Source organism: Squalius cephalus (genome assembly GCF_949319135.1).
Source record: "Squalius cephalus genome assembly, chromosome: 3".
Lineage (NCBI taxonomy): Eukaryota > Metazoa > Chordata > Actinopteri > Cypriniformes > Leuciscidae > Squalius > Squalius cephalus.
In genome coordinates this window covers 53,588,090-53,610,265 of record NC_137124.1, presented here as the reverse complement: position 1 = coordinate 53,610,265, position 22,176 = coordinate 53,588,090, and the positions used below count along the sequence as shown (strand labels likewise).

General features: G+C 38.6%; 3 protein-coding genes across 12 annotated transcripts in view; 1 reads left to right on the top strand and 2 right to left on the bottom strand.

Moving 5' to 3' along the window:
• The window catches only part of usp10 (ubiquitin specific peptidase 10), a 47,997-nt gene extending 43,375 nt beyond the window's left edge, over positions 1 to 4,622 (bottom strand). For 4 of the 7 annotated variants that reach the window (XM_079865469.1, XM_079865471.1, XM_079865470.1 and 1 more), the window contains exon 1: positions 4,296 to 4,588. In XM_079865469.1, the coding sequence (XP_079721595.1) occupies positions 4,296 to 4,316 (21 nt within the window). In that variant the 5' untranslated portion in view covers positions 4,317 to 4,588. Of the gene's footprint in view, positions 1 to 4,295 lie in introns of all 7 variants that reach the window. The other 3 variants (XM_079865474.1, XM_079865473.1, XM_079865475.1) reach the window with 3 other exon arrangements.
• A 5,735-nt stretch (positions 4,623 to 10,357) lies between these two features.
• Positions 10,358 to 14,341, top strand: marveld3 (MARVEL domain containing 3). 4 transcript variants are annotated; one of them, XM_079865487.1, is made up of 4 exons: positions 10,358 to 10,760; positions 11,511 to 11,737; positions 11,848 to 11,948; positions 12,724 to 14,321. In XM_079865487.1, the coding sequence occupies exons 2-4, from the start codon at positions 11,514 to 11,516 to the stop codon at positions 13,329 to 13,331; spliced, it is 933 nt and encodes a 310-aa protein (XP_079721613.1). In that variant the 5' UTR covers positions 10,358 to 10,760; positions 11,511 to 11,513; the 3' UTR covers positions 13,332 to 14,321. The 4 variants fall into 4 exon arrangements, with proteins under 4 accessions (XP_079721613.1, XP_079721614.1, XP_079721612.1 ...); XM_079865488.1 differs by having other exon boundaries at positions 10,604 to 10,675; positions 12,724 to 14,341; XM_079865486.1 differs by having other exon boundaries at positions 10,610 to 10,760; positions 11,492 to 11,737.
• Positions 14,342 to 17,922: 3,581 nt separating this feature from the next.
• The window catches only part of phlpp2 (PH domain and leucine rich repeat protein phosphatase 2), a 64,098-nt gene continuing 59,844 nt past the window's right edge, over positions 17,923 to 22,176 (bottom strand). The window contains exons 18-19 of the mRNA XM_079865452.1: positions 21,244 to 21,475; positions 17,923 to 21,117 (exon numbers count right to left, since the gene is read on the bottom strand). Of these exons, the coding sequence (XP_079721578.1) occupies positions 19,846 to 21,117; positions 21,244 to 21,475 (1,504 nt within the window). The 3' untranslated portion in view covers positions 17,923 to 19,845. The remainder of the gene's footprint in view (positions 21,118 to 21,243; positions 21,476 to 22,176) is intronic.

The following is a 22,176-nucleotide window of genomic DNA, read 5'->3' as shown; positions in this document are numbered from 1 at the left end:
CTATTTTCAGGCGTTTCTTTCATTCTAGGAATAGTCTTCAAATTCTCCTCACATATTCAATACAACATGGCCCAATCCTTGTTGACAGTGTTTTGCATAGTCTGTCACTGAACATTAACAGACACATCGGCTCACCAAGCTTTGTAACGGCTGAAAGTGTGGCCAATGCCAAGGGAATCTGAGGCTAGCGGGCTGTATGCATGTCAAACATGGACTTGAGTAAGTTGGAAACTATTGTTTACGTGATGTGGGATTCCAACAAGACTGTAAATTTATTCTAAATCACAGTTAACAACTTCTGTTTGACATTTGTGTATGCAGCCATGGCAGTTAGTTAGGCGACATAAACCAGTCTGGTTAAAAATACTGCAGTGGTGCATATTAGTGGTAAAACGATATGGGATTTGGCTGATGGCGAGATCTCATGAGAGCAGGGGTGGCCGATGGCTGATATAAAGCCAATATACCTCACACACCATATAATTTAATTTAGATAACATGAAGCAATTAAATTTGACACATTTACTAAATTATATATAACTTAAATGAGTCAAAAAGAAATATGAGCATGATAAACACTTAAACAACTTAATTCTGTAATCCTATTATAGTAGCTATTGCACAAATTAAAAAAAAATTAAAAATTGCCCATGCGAATTGGGAATCATTTTCTTGAATACTAAATAACTAATAGACTAAACAACGCTAATTTTACAAACACCACACATTGCATATTAATTTGACATAGCGGCAAATCATGCCCCGATCCAATTTGCAAGGACAAACTGCCATGCATTTTATACAGGCTACAAATACACACTTCAGATCTAATCGCTGGATTGGATTAACTAAAGTGAGGTTCTAGGAAGTAAATATTTATTAAATACTTAAAGACAAATTATGTAAATGTATGTATATTTGCTGAAGTATTGCTACAGTATGGGGCCATTCAGTGTCAAATGTGACCCTGGATCACAAAACCAGTCAAGTCGCACGGGTATATTTGTGGCAATAGCCAACAATACCATTGTATTGTTAAAAATTATCGATTTTTCTTTTATGCCAAAAATCATTAGGATATTAAGCAAAGATCATGTTCCATGAAGATATTTTGTAAATGTCCTACCGTAAATATATAAAACACTTATTTTTGTGAGTGAACGCAGCACAATCGCCAACATTAAAAAACAACTTTAAAGGCGATTTTCTCAATGTTTAATTTTTTTTTGCACCCTCAGATTCCAGATATTCAAATAGTTGTATCTCAACCAATTATTGTCATATCCTAACAAACAATACATCTATGGAAAGCTTGTTTAATCAGCTTTCAGAATATGTATAAATCTCAGTTTCAAAAAAATTGACCCATGTGACTGCTTTTGTGGTCCAGGGTCACAAATCAACCAAATTTCAGAAACTTCCCCAACTCAAATTGTTTTATTTTGTTCACATTTTTTCAGGTGAATGACAAACAAATAGTGATGCCAAAATATTGAATGTCAAAAGGCCAAAAGATGGGTCACATTCCACATAGCTGAAACTTTTTCCTTTAAAGAGGAATGTCTGAAGAACAAATAATGTTGAAACTAGAAATGCATCTTTTGTCCCTCTATCAAAACAACTGCATAGAACATTCCTGTCCGAGTACCATAAATATTTTTCCCTTAAGTTTGCGCACCTGTAACTCAAGAAGATATCTTAATATGATTTTACATTCTGGTTCTTAGCAAACTTTTCTTTTGCCATGTTTCAATAAACATTCAAGACACTTTATTTTTTGGGCTTTCTTCATTTATGTTTTTCACCAGAAAAGAGATTAACAAAATTAAAAATTTGAGACGGGGACCTCTGAGTTGACGAGATGACCTTATACAGAATGGGAACATGACATCAGCAGTGCAATGCATTCTGGGACTTAAGGACACAGAAAATACAGTAGAGACAGAGTAGTAGTGGAGATAGACATTACAGTTTATATTATACGGTTGAAAAACACATTAGAATGGCGAATGCTTGCCATGTTATGAACTGCCATATCCGCTTGGGAAATCCGATCCCAGGAGTCACGATCCGATTCCAAAACTAATCTTGATCAACTTTTTTTCTTATTTAATTTATCGTCTTGAAAATCTTAAAGGGATATTTCACCACTGGAAAGATGAATAAATATTTAAATTGGGTCATTTATGTAGTAGAAATGTGAAAATAGAAATTCTAGACTGAGAAAAGCCAGAAAATTTATTTTTGGCTCATGTGGATGAAAGACAACAACTCCCAGAATGCACTTGCTTTGCAGCCCTACCGGTTACAGAGGGCAGCATCGGAAGAAACGATACAACTAGGCTACTAGTCGACTCGAAACTGAAAAGACGGTGTTTTATCGTGAGATCCCCCTATGGGCGGGTTGAACACATGCGGAACGAGCTCCTACTACTGGCTGTAGTCTCTCGCCTCTGGCCAAAAAAGCCTCCGATGACGCTAAATGAAGATTTTTGCGTCATCTGAGGTTTTATTCCAGACACACAATACAGAAATCTCTTGTCTCAGGGGGACATGAGGGAGGGAAGCACGGTCATTCGAAAATACTACCGGGTTTCTACTGATACAAAGCTTAATGCTAATCGGTGAAATATCCCTTTAACTTTTATTATTATTATTATTATGATTATTAGTATTACATATATCATTTTAAGTACTTTTTACAAATTTAAAATAAAAATTAAAACAATTTTATTAAGAATTTTAAACTAATATAGCTTCAAAACATGTAGCCTAGTAAACAATAGTAAACCGTAGTAAACAGAGGAACAGAGACACACATTACAAGCAATTAACAGAGTGCTTTCAGTATTTAAGACTATCTGAACGTTTTCCATTCAAGAGCTGGGAGTGATTTTTACTTGAACAGTTTTGTCTAATTAATCAGAACTGTTCAAGTAAATTAATGAAGACGAAGAATGGGAAGTCTGACATCTGCGCTGTAAAACAAAATAAAAGTCCAGATACTGTCAAAACAAGACTTTTCTGCTTTAATTCCCCAAAAAATTGCCAAATATCAGCCGACCACTAGTGAATGTACTTAGCAAAAAATAACTTTGCTATGAACATAGCTGTAACAGAATACATGTGAATAATAAAATGCAACATTAGAATTATACAGAGCTATGAATAAACACTTTAGAAATGCCAAAGTTAATAGAAAATAACAAGATCATTCATGTTTACATGAATACTGACAGGTAGCCTGACTAAGCAAAACACTTTGACAGGACCTCGTGCTTGTCTATTACAACACAAGCATAATCAATTAATCAGAAATACCCATAACTTGACATTTAATGAAACCGACCATATTTCAACCCAATACAATGTAGCGCTACAAGCCATCCAACTTTAATAAAGTGGCAAACTTGAAGATCGCACATTGTTATATACATATGACAGCCCGATTCAGAACATTAAACACAATTGGGATGCATTTTAATATGCAGGACTTTACATTAAGGACAGCACAGTATCGTTCAGCATGTGGCTAACAGTTGAGCTACAATGATGTAGCATCTACATCGTGCCTCGTTTAAAGTTAGCTAACTTCAAAACCAGTCTGAAGCACTTGGAAATACAGTATAATGTTGACGAGCTGTCATCGAAAATGTAATGGATGCCATGTGCTCAATAAACAAGCGAAAAACTCAAACGCAAGAGTATGAATGAGGTTGAAGACAGGAAGCGATACCGCCCCCAATCAACAGGCCTATTTCACTACATTAGCCACACGACACGACTATTTCAACTTGTTTCAACTCAAGACACTTAATGGAAGCAATTCATACCCTCTTACTGTATTTAGTGGAGTGTGATAGACATGCAATATCCGACAGAAATGTCGCGGTATGTTCACAGTGAGGGAAAACGTTCGTCGGCTAATGACCGTTATTAAATGAGCACGCGCGCGTGGCCAGGCCGCTGCAGCAGCGCGAGCGACTGGGCCACACACAAACTCATGGCCGAAAAACTCACACTCAGCGCAAAGCCATACACGCGGCCCTCGTGACAGCTTAATATCGTTCGTAAAGCGTGCTTGTGGAGCTCGCCTGAGTGTGAGCTAGCTGACAGAAAGTGAGTGGTTCTGAATAAGCGCGTGAGGCCTGCAGCCATGCTTGCTGATTCAATGAGCTCGCGCGCGCGCACACCTCACACTCCCGACAGAAAGTGCAGCACAGGACAAAACACCCCCTCTGAATGATATTATGATCTAAAATGCAACATAAAAAGAGGCAGAAGTGTTTTCCTACCTGGTTACTGTGCGAGGCCATGCTCCCGGTGAGATTTCTCCACAATCACAAGATGAATGTTCTCTCGGGGGGAAAAGGGGTGAGGTGAGTTTGTAGTACTTGGTATTACCAATAAACGCCTACTGTGACATGGTTTCCATTTTGCTATGGTTTGTCATTCAGTGGTTTTACTCAGGTTCAGTGCCACTACTCCAGCATATCACGCCGTTTCCCCCACCGTCGCCGCCATCTTTATCTCGCGCCTGTGTGTGTGCTGCCAGTGGCTCGCTCGCGCGCGCGCGCACCCTTCTCAACGTGTGCGTGTGCGTGCGCCGTGCGTTGACGTCCAACCAGGAGGGTGGGCGCGCCAAAATGACGTACAAATTCAAACTTGCACTAGTTTACTGTAACCATTTTTTAATATATATAATCTGTTACTATAAAGGTACGGCTAATACTTAAATTAATTAGAATCGCAGCCTACTTTTCCACATTTCTTCAATCATGCATTTCTCAAATATCTTAGGTTCATTAAAAAAACAAGAAAAGTAACAGATCCTTGAAATATTATGATGATTTATTTGGTAATGCCACTGATGCATAATGTTTCCTCTGTATGTGTTTATTCATGTTATTTTATTTTTGATTTATTATTCTTTTTTTAATTTTGTTTGTGAAATTTTACATAATATTTGATGTAATTTCATTCCTGTAGAGGTTCTAAATGTCCTTTATGTCTGCTTACTGTTTGATACATAAAAATATATATATAAAAAAATAAAATTAAAAAAATCTGTAAACATTTTTTATAATATGGGAACAATGAAGAAAAGCATTTTAACCCCTTCCCCCTATGTAGTCTTTAAGAACTATTTGGTAGAATATCTAAAAGTAAAAAAAAAAAAAACATAAAAAAGCAAGGATTTTGCTGGACTTATTGATAACTATAAATTATTATAATATTTTGTTAATTATTATAATATTTTTTATAATATATTTTAATATATTATAATATATTTATAGTTTTTGAATTTATTTTTGTATCTAAGCCCTTGTTACATTGTTGAGTAAATTAAATGCCATCTTATTTAATTTTTTTTTCCTGGTTTTCTTATTTATAAAAAATACTGTAAGCCTTTTTATTTATTCATTTTAAATTATTTTGATTATTATTTTTTTTTTAATAAACAACATTAAATCGCCAGAGGCAATTACACAAAAAACAAAACAAAAGAGTCTTTACTGTCAATGCTGGTTTCACACAGTAAGAGCATACGAGTTACTGAGAATGGAGCTGTTTAGTTTGTAGTCCTAAAATCTTGGTTGTTTTTGACATTAATAAAATAAGGTCTGTGGTTAATATGTTGCTAACAATTTTCTACATGAGGACTACATCTACCACAAGAATGTAAGTTTACATGCATGATAAATTGGACAACAGGTGTTCTTGTGTAATGTGTTAGCAACTTACAGAATCAGATTTAACTAACACAGTGGCTTCAAAACTCACTCTAAGGTATGTCATTTATCTTTCAGGAAAATAAATGAAGGTTTGAACCATTATTGAGTGTGTATTTTCATCTGCCAGACCTGGCATAATAGTATTACATAATGACATCATTTTGTGATGATGTAAACAAATGGTGAATCGTTTTGAATCTGTGTGTGTGTGTAGTCCTGGTATTCCCTACGTTATAGGGACCAAATTTTTTTTGGTCCCCATAAGGAAACAAGCTTATAAATCATACAGAATTATCTTTTTTGAAAATCTAAAATACCAGAAAGTTTTCTGTGATAGGTTCAGTGTTAATATGGGAATAGAATATACAGTTTGTACAATATAAAAGCCATTACACCAAGTCCCCGTACCCCTACTGTGTGCGTGCGTGCGTGCGTGCGTGTGTGTGTGTGTGTGTGTGTGTGTGTGTGTGTGTTTAATCGGTTGATTGAAACGAACTGTCAGAACAGTTTTACCGAAAATAATCTGACATCCCATTACTATTTGTATAATGTTTTTTTCTTTTTTTTATTAATGATAAAAGCGTACATAATAAAGAAGAAAGAAGAAAAAAAATTACATTTTACAAATATAAATATTAAAAAGATGTGCTCGCTTTCACACTCTTCTTTGAAGATAAAGCTAAATACATAATAATATTAATAATAATAATAATAATAATAGTAATAGTAATTGATATAAAATAACTCAGCGCAGCAAATGTTTCAAGTGGTTTTCCCAAATTCAACTGAAAATGCAACTTTTAATGACTTTTGCAGTCTCAAAATTATTCAACCCCTTCATGGCAAGCATCTTTATTATTTAGTAGAACACACTTTTGCTGTTATAACCAGACACCAGCTTCTGGCAGCATTTCTGAGGATTCTGAGCCCGTTCCTCATGAGCAATGGCCTCCAGGTCAGTAATATTCTTGGGCTTGCGTGCTGCAACCGCCTTCTTCAAATCCCACCAGAGATTTTCTATGAGGTTCAAGTCAGGTGACTGATGACCACTGTAGAATGTAGAATGGAAGGTCCAATGACACCCAAGCTTCAGCTTCCTCACTGACGGCATGACGTTTTCTCATAGGGTTTCCGGATATTTCAATGAATCCATCTTGCCTTCCACATGCTGCAGGTTTCAAGTTCCAGAGGATACAAAGCAGCCCCAGAGCATCACCAAGCCTATGGTGCCTTCCTCCAGACATACCGCTGATCCATAGGGCTGAAAAGTCCCAGTTTTTGTTAATCGCTCCACAGAACAGAATCCCACAACTTCTGTGGCTTATTTATATGATTTTGAGCACTTTTCTTGTGCTTTCGGGTCAGTGGTAGCCTGGTAATACCAAACTCTGCTACTTCGCTTTGCTTCGTAGACAGAGTCTGGCATGGCATAATTGGTTTTCTTTCTCGTGCGGGGGGGGGGGGGGGGGGGGCTTGTCTGAAGTTTAAAATCATTGGTTTCCCGTAAGCCAATCACATAACGTTTGGTTATGGCGTGTGTTATGCGGATGCTCAGCCGCATCTAACTTCCACTGTAAACACATGTATGATGCGAAAACAAAACCATCGAGCAAAATACCGGAGTGAACATCCACGGTACAATCAGCGTCTACGTCACGGCTCTCAGCCCGCCCTCTGTTCGTTGATTGGCCGGCTGTTTTCAGGCCGGAGGAAAACGGGGAAAACGGTCGCTATCTCAGACTGAGTACAGAAGCGAAATGAAATTGAGCGGAAGTACGAAGTCTGACGTAGTCAGGCTAGGTCAGTGGTGGTGTACGTCTTGGAGTTCTGGCATGTGTTTATTACGTGCCTTACTGTGCAAGCTGAAACCTGATGGCCTGTTCTTTTGCAGTCAATCAAGGGTTTTTCTGAGCCTTCTCAGAAATCTGGTTGCAGCTGATGATAGCTTCCTTTTTCTGCCCCGTACAGTTAGTCGAACCACTGTTCCTTGAACTTTGAACTTGCTTCCAGCGGTGTCGCTAGGAACATTTAGTGCCTTCGCTATCTTTCTATATCCTGTTTCTTGTTTGTGAAGGGTGATGATATCTTCTCTTAACTTTTTTGGCCATTCTTTTGACTTTCCCATATTTCTAACATGCAGTCAAACGTGACACTCAACAAGCCTATAGCCAGGGGTGCATTTCCCAAAAGCATCGTTAGCCAAATATGTCCGCAAGTTCCGTATTATATATTTTATAAGTTCAGCATAGTTCAACGAGTCCGTGTTTCCCAAAAACATAGTTCTAACGAACATTCGCAAACAGCATCGCAAAGTTGTGTGGTTGGAACGACAACTCTCAACCTATGATGACTCAGTAAATCATTATCTTGAGCAAAATAAGCAAGCCGACATTCAATCAGTATCTTTTATTCAGAATGCATACAAATGTCATTTACGTCTTTTAGTTTGTCAAGAGATTTAAAGCACCGTTTATGAAGAGTGGGCATGTGCGAACGTGAGAAATAACTGAGAAAAACATGAGATAGTCCTCAGATGCCATGTCTGTAATTTATAACAAAACATCTAGCATTAATTCAATCTCAAACAGATTCATTAAAAGAGGTTATTACTTCACCACCTGCGTGACATCATTAACCAACGTGGTTGAACTACCGATTTGCGACAATACGGTTTCGGGAAACAGTCGTGACTAGCAAATTGATTTCTTCAACGATGCATCGTACTATGGTAGTTAAGCAGCGAGTTATACCATTGTACGGGAAACGCACCCCAGTTATTTCATGTTTTCTTGCACCCCAGATATTTCATGTGTTCTTGCTTAAGCACACCTGGTGAAACTAATGAAGCCCTTGATTAGTTGCATCAGGTGTGCTTGAGACAACACCTGCTTGGCAGATTTGTGCTGTTGTGAGGGATTTTATTCAGGGGGTTGAATAATTTTTAGACTGCATAAGTCATTAAAAGTTGCATTTTCAGTTGAATTTGGGGAAACCACTTTGGGGAAAATTTTCATGTTGAGGTTTTTCAATTACTTTTATTTGATTTGTTCATTGCAAACAGCCAAAAGTCTTTAAATGTTGCCAACAAACCTGATTTGCAATGGGGGTTGAAAAATTTCGATTACAACTGTATACACACACATTAGATATTCATTATCATCTATCTATCTATAGTTTTGTTGTATTATTATATTGTGCGCAGAACCTTTGGATATTTTAAAATTGTATGGATTCACTGATCTTTAATAGAGATCAGTATATGGATTGATTCCCTATTGGATACTGTTGTATTTAAACTTTACCCTGACTACGTACATTTAGACCTAGTTTCAAAGACAGGGCTTAGACTAAACCAGGATTAAGCCTTAGTTTAATTAGGGAATTTAAGTCGCTTTTATTAACGTGCCATAGAAAAAACATTACTTGAGACAAAACAGTGGCACTGACATATTTTAAGATATGTGCGAGTTGCTTTCAGTTAAAACAGCTCAATAATGCATTTTAGGGACTAGATTTACAGTAAGCCTTGTCTGTGAAACCGGAGGATAGCCTAGTTTGAATTTGCGAGTTGTTAACGATTAAATTACTGACTGCATATTCCTTCTCACTGAAAGACATAAGGCTTGTTTGACTTGAACTGGCGCTGCACGGACCGATCGGTTTATGACATCAAAGTACCGCGAGAGCGATTACATGTATGCTTGTATACTTGTATGCTTTTGAATGCTCTCGCGGTACTTTGATGTCATAAACCGATCGGTCCGTGCAGCGCCGGTTCAAGTCGATCAAGCCTATTGGCTATTTCAAGCACGTGTTGCTTTAATAAAATATAGGCTAAAACCAAACCCCTGGCCACTCTCTATTAAGTCCTATTGTACCGAATTTTGGTTGTAGTTTCACCAGAGTTCCACTGGGGGCGATCGCCCATGAGTGCAAAATGAATGGGAGTCTATGGGGCTAGACGGCTAAATTTGTCTCTTTCACCCGATTGCCGTTGAGAAATCTCAGATTTGATTGTAGGTTTTGCAAGTTCAACATGGGTTATAGGTCGAAAGTTGAATGAACGAGTACTTATGTCGTTTCGATTTCTTACAGGTTGAGTTGTTGTTGCCCATAACACGCTAGCATTCTGCTAATGAACGCTGATTGGTCAGTGAAGGACTGATTACGACCAGAGATAACGCTTGATGGCATCGTCTGTGTGTGTGTGTGTGTATTTTTCGGCGTGGTCTTTTAAAACAACAAAACAAAAACTATTCTAGCACGTGTATTTACCTGTGTCAACTGTGTTGTCGATGCCTCGAAAGAAAAGAAAGTGCAGAGCGCGAAAGCACCAAAGTGACTGAAGGATTGCCGTAAAGCAGTATCTCTGGTCGTACGATGTGTATGACATCATTGACATTTCAAAGACTTTTTAAAGCAAATAAGTGACTCTAAAAAATCTAACACCCAGCAATGTGTAATTTCTTTGCATCTCCTTTCAAATACAACATTCAAATTACTAGACAAAAAATTATATCCTGAGAAAAGTGGATTTTGAGGGGTATAGCGCCATAGACCTCCATTCATTCTGCTCTCCTCCTGTGAGCGCCCTCATATGGAACCAGAGAGGAACTGCAACCAGTTCAGAAGCCGGAAGTTTACTGAGAGTGGAAGTTCTCCCCTTATTAGACATTCTGTGCTAAAACTAATAGTCATTCAAAACCCGAGGCAAAAACAAAACTAAAACAAAAAATCCAAGGCCGAGGGTCAACCATGTCGGATAGTAAAGCGATCACCAACAGACTCATTTTGGGCAGGGATTTATGTAATACTTCTTTTGTCACTCTTTTTCGCCTAATATAGTAATGCTATTTCAGATGGAGCCATTCAAGTTGAACACAGTGACGTCACGATGACGCATCTGTGAGGGCGGATTCAGAGTCAGACAGGTTTCACAGGTGTGCAGCACCGCAACAATAACACCAGAGAACTGAACGAAACTCAGACAAATCACTGCTTATTTCGTTCATTTCTTTGTAAAAGGTAGGCTCCGGGTTCATTAATTGCTTTGTTACTGAGTTACATGTAAGATTTTCGTTACCTAGTACGGTTTGTTTAGGTGATTTGATTCAAGAAATTAGACCATCTTGTTCCCTATACGGAGAGACTAGGTAAAACGTTTACTTTATTTTTTAGAAGTAATACGATTAAACTGAACAATATTTTTAGATCAGACTTTGAATAAATATATAAAACCACCACAACTAGCTCATCAACATCAGTTAATTTATAATGTAACACCGATGTCTTGTGTGTTGGTTTCATTATCCGGGGACTTTATACTCACGTGAACGTGCATCAAGTTTAAAACACATGTAACTTGTGAAATAGGCTACTAACAGGGAACGTTCCCACAACTTTCACTAATGTTTTGTAAAGATTAAATGTTAAGATAAAACGTTATAGGCTAATATTTATAGAACGTTCATGTAACATTATTAATAACTTCTCATGATGTTAAGAGAAAACGTTCTGAGAACATTTTGGAACATCCTCATGATGTTATTTGTACTTATTAAATGAATGTTAATGTTAAACTTCTTGAAATATTACAAATAGACGTTTAGAGAATGTTTTATTGTAAGTAAAAAGTGAGGTTATGAGAATTTTGTACTAACATCGCAACCTTTGAAATAACGTTCTAATCATGACAAGAAAATTTTAGCATTTTAGAAACATTGCAAATCACTGTTCCCACAACATAAATGTGTTAGCTGAGTTCTCGTTTCTTAGGAAATGCCAGAATCAAACCGGCATCATCACACAAGGGACAAAGACTACTCTGGTCGAGACAGGAATGATGAAGGGGGACGCGAGCACAGACAGGACAGGAGATACAGAGAGGACAGAAGAACACCTGATGGAGACGACAGATCACGAAGCCACCGGGAGAAAAGAGATGCTGACACACCGAGGGACCCTCGTGTGTACGAGGCCACCCGCCATCATAGTCAGGGAGTGTAAGGAATGATTTTGTTGTGCTCTTTCTCACCTACAAAAATAGTTCTGTTCTGAAACATGCAAAACTGTGCATGCGTTCTGTGACTTGATATTTTAATATTTTCTACAGGCCCAGTTACACTGAGACTTTACCTTCATACTATGAAGACAGTCAATCATATCATCATACAGGGGCACTTTACACCCTAAAATACATTACAACAAGCAGAGGTAAATTCATTTTTGAACTAATTATATTTGCTTCAACCTGCTTTGTTTTTTTCTCTAACCAGTTAGTGTCATACTGGGCTTTTGCCTGTCACTTTTGTATTGTTTTTATGGATTAAAATGAAATGACTAAAATGTTAGTATGTTTTTATTTACTCATTGGGGTGGTTAAGATTTTTTTTAATGTTTTACTGCAAAAATACAGTAAAATAAGTAATATTGAACATTCCTTTGATGACAAAGCTGAATTTTCAGCATCATTACTCATTACCTAAAAAAATACTTTTTTGTGTTCATTTTTCTCACCTGGGCTGGGCAAATGTCAAGGTCCTTTCAAACCAAAGGTGAAACGAATCAGGAGAAGAAAGTTCAACTCTTACTTGAGCAATAAAAAAAAAAAAAAAAGAATCGCAAATTTAACCAGTCATTTTTGCTTATGGTTGAATTGGGTCATTGAAGGTCAGCAGCAAAGACATTGGTTAATAAAGTACGATTAAATGATGTATTATTTAACATTTTAATTATTGCAGTTTTGCTAAATTTCACTGTTTTTATTCATATTGAGGAATTTTGTGCAAGTGAGATGAGTAAATGCTCACATTTAGTCTAGAACCACAATAACCATCATGTTCACACAACGCCTACTTGTAATGTGTAACCAACACTGATTATAAATGTCTTTAATGTCACATTTGTTAAATAAAATTATTAATTTCTTTATTGACCCTAAACAGTATTTATGAAATACATTTTAATGTCATATGTTCATGTCCTGTAGGCATCTGTCAGGCCATGGAATTCTTCTTAAGCTTGTTGATCGTCATCTGTGCCGGAGTGAACCATAGTAACTCGGGCCGGTATCGGGATATCGCCAGCTTAGGCGGTCTGTACCAGTACTATTACGGAGGAGCCAACGCATTCACTGGAGCAGAGGCGCAGAAGGTCCAGCAGCTCGACGACCAGTTCTACCAACTCAAACTGCCCCCTTACGTCTACAGCATGGCATGCGGCGGGGCGTTGATGCTTTATGCTGCTGCCATGCTGGCCCTCGGCGTGTTTCGCATGCCCTATCGTTTCCCCCCTCTGCTGCTGGCTGAAGCCCTGTTGGATGCGCTCATAGGTCTTGGTTTCATTCCCGCCATCGCTTTCTACTTCATAAAGCTGCAGGAGATCTACAACAACTCCATCTGTAAAGAGAGGGAAGCGATGTACAGCAGCAAAGGTCACCGAGGATTTGAGTGCAATCTCAACGGGGCAGACATTGCAGGAGGGTTGTTTGGTGTTCTGGGGATTATTATTTTCCCCATCAGTGCAGTGTTGGCCATCAGAGGCTTCAGAAGTGTGCTGAAGATGAAGCGGAGGCCGGCTGAAGACAACGACCTCTGAGTGTTACGCCATTTCATGAATGTGGGAATCACTGACCTCACATCCATGTAAATGCTTTGGTTAGTATTTTTACAACATCTGAAGGATTTTTTTTTTTTTTTTTGCTTTACATTTTATTATAAAGGACTTTTGCACATTTTTATACTTTTACAAAAAAAAACATTTGGTAGCAATTTGCTGAAAGGCATTTTAATGCATTAATTATGCATTGTAATGCACCTATGGTCTCATGAATAGTTGTGACTAGTTATAATACTTATCCGTTTATTGAACACACATTTAGAAAGTATAATGCGTTAAAGCACGTGAAAAACAATCAAATTCAGATGCCACAAGGAATCTGCTAATATTATATTTAGTGCAGTCAAATCAATTAATCAAGATTAATCGCATTAACAAGTTTGTTTATATAATGTGTGTGTGTATATATATATGCATAGATATTTGTGTGTCTGTGTGTACACAAACACACATTACATAAACTTATGTTAGATGCGATTAATCGATCTGACAGCACTAATTATAATGCATTTTAACTTTGGTTACAGTTATTTATGAAAAGATATAATGCACATTGTGAATACCTTTATAATGCATTATGCATAAAAGCTTTATGTTACCATACTACTCATCATTTGATTAATCAATTAGAAATAAACTATATTATGTTAAATGAATTCTACGTCATATGCTGCATATTCATCGGTGAATTGTCTACCTTTGGTGCCACAGTTTGTAATTGAACCTAAAGCTGAATCATTTGTTTTTCTTTTTATATGTGCATCTATTATAAGGAATATTAAAGTATTTTAAAACAAATGTGCAAATCCATCTGATAAAGAACTTGTGCGAGATCAAAGACGCATGTTTCACAGTAAAAATTTTATTGCTACTTGGCTGAAAAGTCAATTAAAAATACAGCTTTCTGCTCAAAACTAAGCATAGCAGCATCTGAAATGAAACGATGAGCCAGAACCCACTCTAAAAGTCCCAAGAAGTACAGTCCTAGCTGACAGACAGCAAAAGTGCTCGCGTTTAGTCCTTTTACGAAATCAGTAAAACAACTGGAATGCTCTCCTAAACTAAAAACAATGAAATAATTTAACACAATGAAAATATTCAGCAGTGTACTGCATGTTAAAATAGAAACTTAAAAATATAATATACATTATGCTTCAGATATTAAAACAATTTTGTTATAAACAAAAGTTAATATTTTATACAAATAATCACATGATAATATATTCTTTATATTATATATTTATAGTCATTTATATAGGGCATGCTTCTCACATTAAATACATGAATAATTAGTCTCTTCAAAGATAGTACCTTGATGGGTGACGGTTTACCATAGAACCCTTAAATCCTAGATTCTGCACTGGAGGACCTATAAATTTGCATGAACGATGAAGTACAAAAATAAACCTCAGCTTCTTGGCATTGAGAGGAAATATTAAAGCATCTCTTAAAAACAAAATGTACATAAATTATGACAAGATCAAGCTTTGGTCACATGTCAAACAACAGGAACTTCATCTTAAATCTCGTATGTCCAGAACGAACCGTGATTATGTGCAAAAAGGTCAATGAATATGCCAGATAAAGATGCGTTGTTGCATTAGAAAGAAAATATCGTCTCTGTTAGGGGAAAACCGCAATCGCACGTTTCATGCACCAACAGACACTCTCACACATTTACAAACTGATTTGAGACAAATGCTTTCTTTGTTGAAAATACAGAGGGTGAAGCACGTTTCGTCGAGTCACGAAGCAGAAGCAGACTGTATTGTTGAATTAGGTGAAGACTTTTCCAAATTGAAGTGCAAATATGATCACTGTTTCAGTCAAGTTTCTCAAACACTCACTCCCCCTTCTGTCAATGGTCAGACAAACAGACAGCCTCATGCCATTGGTTGAGACTGGTTTCCGTGTCAGGCAAAAGCACAAAGCACACACTAGAATCCAGAATGTTTACACTTTTTGTGGGAATCAACCTATAAATGGATTGTTTATACAGTAATTCAGCTGGGATAGGAGGAAGTATCTTAAAAAGAAAACATCCAAAATTGCTTGTGTGATCATATTTTTAATTTCTAAATCACGGCTGTGTTGTAAAATGTTCCTTTTGTTCTGCATGAGTGTTCCTAGAAGAGTTATAAAATCAGAGAAAGTTAAAGAGAGTTCAATAATGTGCTGAACCTGAAAAAAAAAAAAAAAAAAAAAACAGGTTCGAGATAATGTTCTAGTGCAATGCCCAACTAAGACACCACTAACACACTGGCATACAAATCATTCTAATCACATTAAAAAAAAAGAGAGAATACTTCGTGCTCCAGAACATTAGAACCCCCAAATGTCCTATAAAGTTAAAATATAATAACAAAAAATCCCAATATTTAATGTGAGCGGGGACGTTCTGTGCTTTGTGTTCTTCCTGTAAAGCAGGGTTTCTCAAACTCAGTCCTGGAGGGCCACTGTCCTGCACAGTTTAGCTCCAACCCTGATCAAACACATCTAGCTGTGAGTTTCTAGTGATCCTGAAGACGTTGATTAGCTTGCTCAAGTGTGTTTGATCAGTGTTGGAGCTAAACTGTGCAGGACAGCGGCCCTCCAGGACCGAGTTTGAGAAACCCTGCTGTAAAGGAACAGTTCACCCTACAATGGAAATTATGCCGTAATTTACTAATGTTGTTCCAAACTTGTATGACGTTCTTTCTTCTGTTGAACATATTTTGAGAAAAGTGTTTGTTGTCCATACAATTGCAGTCAATGGTAACCAAAACTGTTTGGTTACCAACATGAAAGTCATGCATAGGTTTGTAACGACATGATGAGGGTGAGTATTATAATGATTACAGAATTTTTATTTTTGGATGAACTATAGGAAGTATGACCTCTGCCCTTCCATTTAACTGATGAATATAAACCTTATGGCTATTTGAATATAACGCATTTGGCTAACTCAGAGTTTCACCTCAGCATGTTTTGGCCAGGAGAACAGATCACAAATGTTTAGGGGATCTAAGGGTATGCTTACACAACAACGATGTACGAAAAACGGAAACGTTTTTCCTTTGCGTTTTTCGCATATCAGACAACAAAACAATCCGCGAAAAACACTAAAAAAACTGTATTCTGCTGCCAGGCCAGTAGTCGGCGATGTCACTGTAAAGACTGAACACGTAATACACATGCGCGTGACGTCGCGTTTTTTTGTAGTTTACATGGAGACGCAGTATCGTTTTCAAAAACTTGCACTTTTTCAAAAGGTTGTGTTTTCAGGCCCACAAAACGCCATTGTTGTGTGAATAAACACGTCCAAAACGCTTAAAGTTTTCTGTTTTTAGTTGAAAACGGTGTTGTGCAAACGGCCCCTAAAATATAACATTTGTCCATGTGGCAAAGCAACTAGTTGCCTAGGCTGAAGAAACAATAGAAACAATAGATTCTATTCCACAACAGAGCACTGCACTTGACACCCACAAATTTATGGATTTTCACATTTTAATCATTTTCAGATTGATAATCTAATTAGACATGTATGATTGTTGCATATATCACTTTTAATGATGCAGATATGCATCATGTCGTAGGGCTATAGAGGGTTTAAGGTGCTCAATAAGCAGCATGATTTGCTGTATCCATGACATTTGTTTGAAAAATTACTTGCCATTTCTGTTTCCTTAAAAGAATAAAGCACTGCAGGGGATGAAACGGTTCTATAGCTAATAACAGAGTTAGACTACATCTTTCTAACAAAGCAAGCCGTCAAATGCTTGAACTCTGCCTCCTAGCACGGTATGAATCAGCATGTTGTGCCTCAATAACCTCATCTCTCCTCACAAACAAACATAAGAAATGACATATTTTAGGGGTTGTAACAGAAAGAATACCTACTTTCCGAAAGAGGCTATAAATCACAGCCTAGTGTTGATTTTATAAGCATTTCAACAAATAGCTAAAATGCTATTCTTAAATATGTCTATGTATATAGATTCTCTGAGCTATGTACAAAGTGCTTATACAGTGTAAAACTCTTTTACTTTATATGATTGTACAACAATACTTGATGCACTTAAGCATACAGCTCTAAATGATTTAGGGAGTATCAATTTCCAGCAAAATGTACTTGACATTTTTGAACGCAAAAAAAAAGGGGGATCGAAATATAACACTAAAGAAATTTGAGGGAAAACCTGCTTTATGACCATTAAAGAAAAAAACAAAAAAAACATGAGTCATCCACGCCACTGGCTTCAGCTCTTTAGCACCCGAGGGACGGATGAAATACTCAAAATAACTTACCTACCGTCAAATACCACTACTACATCTTTTGGCACAAGAGCTACAGTTTTAGGCCTGTAGGCAATTCAAATGAACACCAGAAATGACTCTCTAATGCTTGCAGAAAAGTTAATGGCAGTAAAAGGTTGATTCAAAATCTTCTTGGATGTTAAATACCGGGATCCAGAATAGTTACATGGTGGCCTTTTCTCACAGCATACAGCAAACACAAATCGGTATGCAAGTTTGGCACAAAGAGCATTTACCAGCTGACCATGAAGAATATTAATAAAAAAAGAAAAGAAAAACACCTTAAAAATGTCTGCCATAATGAAAATAATTGACAAAAATGTGAAAAGATGAAAAGGCTTAAACATAATATCTGAGCATACAAATGTACTTGAGCTCATTTTCAAGTTGAACGTTTCATGGATGATCAAATTCAAGTACTGGATTTTTTTAACATCATGGCAATGCTGACATTTTCTTTTCTTTTTTTTTACGAGATGCGATTTATACATTTTAATTGTTGTTTCCCTTGCACACCTGTGTAAAGACAGTTTCTAATGAATTATGAGAGTGCACCTAATAAATGATAAATAATTTAATAAAACTGAGTGGGCTTTAGATAACATCACTAAATTTAATATCTTAAAATTAACAGTGGGATTTGCACTTGATTTTCCCCTAATTCTTTATTAATATATTTATTTTAAAAAGGTTTGAAATGTATTAATGAATTGCAAAAAAAAAAAAAAAAAAAAAAAAAAAAAGTACTTGCAGGGAAAACCCTGAAAAAAACGTTGTTGTTTCCAATAAACACCACTAGATGTCTCCTCAAACCACGGGCACAGTGTTTTACTGCACAGAATTCCTTGATACTGTGATTGTGGCAATTACAAACTCAGTATGCAATAATACTTCTTTTTCCTCTGGTCCCCTTATTAAAATAAAACAAAACTCTAACCAGCATGTTTCCTTATACGTACCATGCATGGCTAAAATAGAGCACACGCACACACACACACCGCATAATACGTGATATCATAAGCCCTGTGCCTCTCATACAAAAAAAATGTCAGCTGTTCACTTTTTTCCTTGATAATGAGATGAGAAAATATCCCCAAACTCACTCAGAACAGCAAAACCACACTACTACAAAGACCCAATGATATTTTCATGGCTCGAGACTTTATAGTATGAGCTCTGTCATGTAGTCATGGCACACTCGAAACTTCAAGTACAACCCGAGACAGCCCAAGTTATGATTTCAGACAGAGTTATGAGGTCTTTCTGCTCCCCAATTGACCGTAGCCATAAAGGTGTGACAATGCTTCCACTGAGTATTGGATGTACTAAGGAGTAGAGGTTTTTGTCTCCATCTCACTCTGACCTCCATCACTAGGCTGATTCCCTCTCCAGGTAAATCTGTCAGGGCTTGAACGTTACGTCGGGTGCATTGTACTCTTCTATCGCGCAGAGTGTTCCAGAGACCCCCATGGCTTTGTCTGGGAGATCCCGTATGCATACAAGTGAGGAGATCAGGGGAGGTGGCGAAAGCTCTGGTCAACAATACATCTTTTCTCAACAAGTACTCTTTTTCCATGAAATGGAGCGGGATGTTACCAGCAGGTCAGATGGGGAAGAGATCCTTTTGACCCTCAGAAATATTCCTCACGGACTTCAAAAGTGCAGATTACTGACTAGTTTCCACTATGGGAAGGTAGAAGAACAAAACTGCACGTACACCAGAACAGTAAAGGCTCTCAGAACCTCAACCATGGTCAAGAGGCACTTTTCTCATCTTTTGGTCTCAGTTTAGCTGATAGTATCTTTCCACCAGAAGGCAAATGTGATCATTGAAGCCTACTTAAGCCTGTGACCCTTGATATAAAGGGCGAATGTCGAAATTAACTCGCGCATGGTGATGAATGAGGTACTCTAGCTCCATGCTGTGGTTTTTGGTCAGGAATAGCCCATGTATTTCCTCAATCAAAGACCTCAATCTTCATGATTTCATCGGTCCTGACATTTGCACCCATTTCCACCCTTCAGAGGTGGCTACGCCACCGCAGATCAGCTCAGGAATGCACATGCAGGGACCCACACGTGATGACGGTGCTAAATAAGAACTGGAATATCTCGAAGGCAGGAAGTGCGTGCTAGCCTCTTTGATGTGGCACTATGATGCGGAGATGCTCCGACGGTGCGGCCCGCTTTGCACCCACTATAGAGCCGTGTCATAGACATCCTGTTGCAGGACGGTGGTGGGGTGGAGACCGGGGACGGTGGGGTGAGGATGGTCCCAGTTGGGGTCTCTTGCTGAGGGCGGTGTTGAAGGAGGCGGTGGCCCGGGAACCACAGGACTCTGGCCTCTCAGCTGCTCCCGCACATCCTGCTCCAGACTAGGCGGTATAATTAACTGGTCTTCTGGGTCTTGCTGGGCTGGTGCGGCAAAATATCCCGATTTCTTTTTAGGGGCCTCGAGTGCTACTTCAATGATGTTGTGGCTATCCTCCAGAGCCACTACCGAGCCATTGGAGAGCTTCTTCCCGAAGAGGCTGGAGGTGGACGGAGACTTCTTCAGATCCGAGATCTCTCGCCCACATACAGCCAGTAGGCAGCCGTTGGTGGCAGAAACCACAACACTGTTTTGCCGACGCATTTTGCTGTTGGGATAGTCCGAGCCCCTCAAATCGTGGCGGCCGTCCAGGTCCTTGGGACTTTCGGGTGGTCCAGAGCGCAGCTGAAAAGCACAGCAGTGAATGTCCACCTCCACCTCTAGCTTACTCCCGTTTGAGATGACACCTTCCAAAGGAGCCTCATCGTCGCTGTCGAGCCCATTGTCTGAATGGTTGCTGGAGAAAGTGGCGCTGGAAGGTTGGCGCTGGAACAGAGCCGGGTGCGCCCCTGGCCCCAGACTTGCCAGCGGCCCCGTGTTACACACGGTGGCAGCAGGATGAAGACTACAGCGACGCTCGGGACGAGCTGTTGGTCCCGAAGAGGGGTGCTCGTCCGAGGCAGTGGACCCAGCCTCGCTGCCCACTTCTGAGGCTGACATCTCGCTGTTGAACTCCGAGGCAATGCCGCTGCTAGATGATGGTGTGGCTGGGTCACCAGGGGAGACAGAGATCGGTAAAGGTGTCGGGGCAGGTGGTCCTCGGGCTTCTGCGGTCAAGTGAGGAGGCTCGCACGTACAGCTGTCTTCTCCGATATGCAAAGCCACCACTACTGCTCCAACATTATCCCGGCACCCATAGCTCTGTGCCAGCGTGCAGAGCTTTTTGGCAGCAGCGCGAGGGTCTCTGACAGCTAACACAGTGCTCACTGCCTCCTGGTAGGAAACCTTCTGGAAGAGTGCTTTGTTTCCTAGGATCAGGAACTCATCCTGGGAACACAAAGGCTCTGTGTGCACCCAGGGTTTGGGAAGGACCCAAGGAAACAGGTAGGAACAGCCAAGTAACCGTGAGCAGCATGTCACCCCACTCACCTTGTTATCCTAAAGCACAAAAGAGCCAAATGATTAAAGACACAAATAAGCTTTTACTTCTCACTCATGCACATCTAGACGAAATTAAGCATCAGCCAGTTAACCTGCAGGTGTGAACTGAGAAAGAGTCAATACCTCAGTGATAATAGCTTTAGCCAGTTTGACACGCTCCATCTCCTCAGCGCTCTGTTCTAGGCTGAAAACTTTCGAGAGTGCAAGAGGTTGCCCACCACGACACAGTACAGCCTGGCAGGTGCCTACGTTGGCCACGGTGAGGCTAAAGTAGCTGCCAGGCTCGGAGGACTCATGATGGATGTAACAAAGTAGAGCAGAGGCACCTAGCTTCTGGCCTGCCATGCCAAGTTTCCTGCAAAAATGCACAACAGCAACAAGAGGATTGCATTTATTATTCATATAACCAAAAATCGAAGGCTGTTTGTGAATTATGGTGTGTTCAAGTCGTATTTACGTGAGACTAAATATGGCAGATGCAGTATTTGCGTTGGCTGCAATTTGTTCATTTTCAATCAAACTAGCTAAGTTACATGTACAAAATACAATAGCATTGTACAATTACAATATATACATGTTATATATTATAAAATTATTCAGTTTACAGGACTTTCATGAGTTGAATTAAAAAAGGAAAAATACACCTGATGTGCATTCTTCATCGTTTTGTAGACGTAGAGTTAAAAAAATGTGCTGTATTTTTGTAGAAAAGGTACATCGCCATTTGCTCCATCCAAAGTCATTTGAACCCACCTGACATTGTAATTACAACTTCCCAAATCGTAAATATGATCTTACCAGGACGGCTTAAGTCTTCAATCTTGAAATGTGAAACTATGTCAATCTCGTATCAATCATGTGAATCATATTTTCATATATATTATTCATTTGAATGTACATTACCTACTTTCTGGAAAGCTTTACAAAAATAAGGGATACTGTACAGTCAGACATTAATGCAATGTGGACCCGGACGCAAAGTGGTGGGGTCTTGTATGACTCTACATTATCCCACCATTACATGACTACTTACCAAATAAATAAATGGACATGAAA

Excerpts from the sequence above, each read along its gene's own strand:
- marveld3 (XM_079865488.1), top strand. The coding sequence starts at position 11,514 with ATGCCAGAATCAAACCGGCATCATCACACAAGGGACAAAGACTACTCT. Across the intron at positions 11,738-11,847 it reads CGCCATCATAGTCAGGGAGT|GCCCAGTTACACTGAGACTT; the intron begins GTAAGGAATGAT and ends TATTTTCTACAG. Across the intron at positions 11,949-12,723 it reads ATACATTACAACAAGCAGAG|GCATCTGTCAGGCCATGGAA; the intron begins GTAAATTCATTT and ends CATGTCCTGTAG.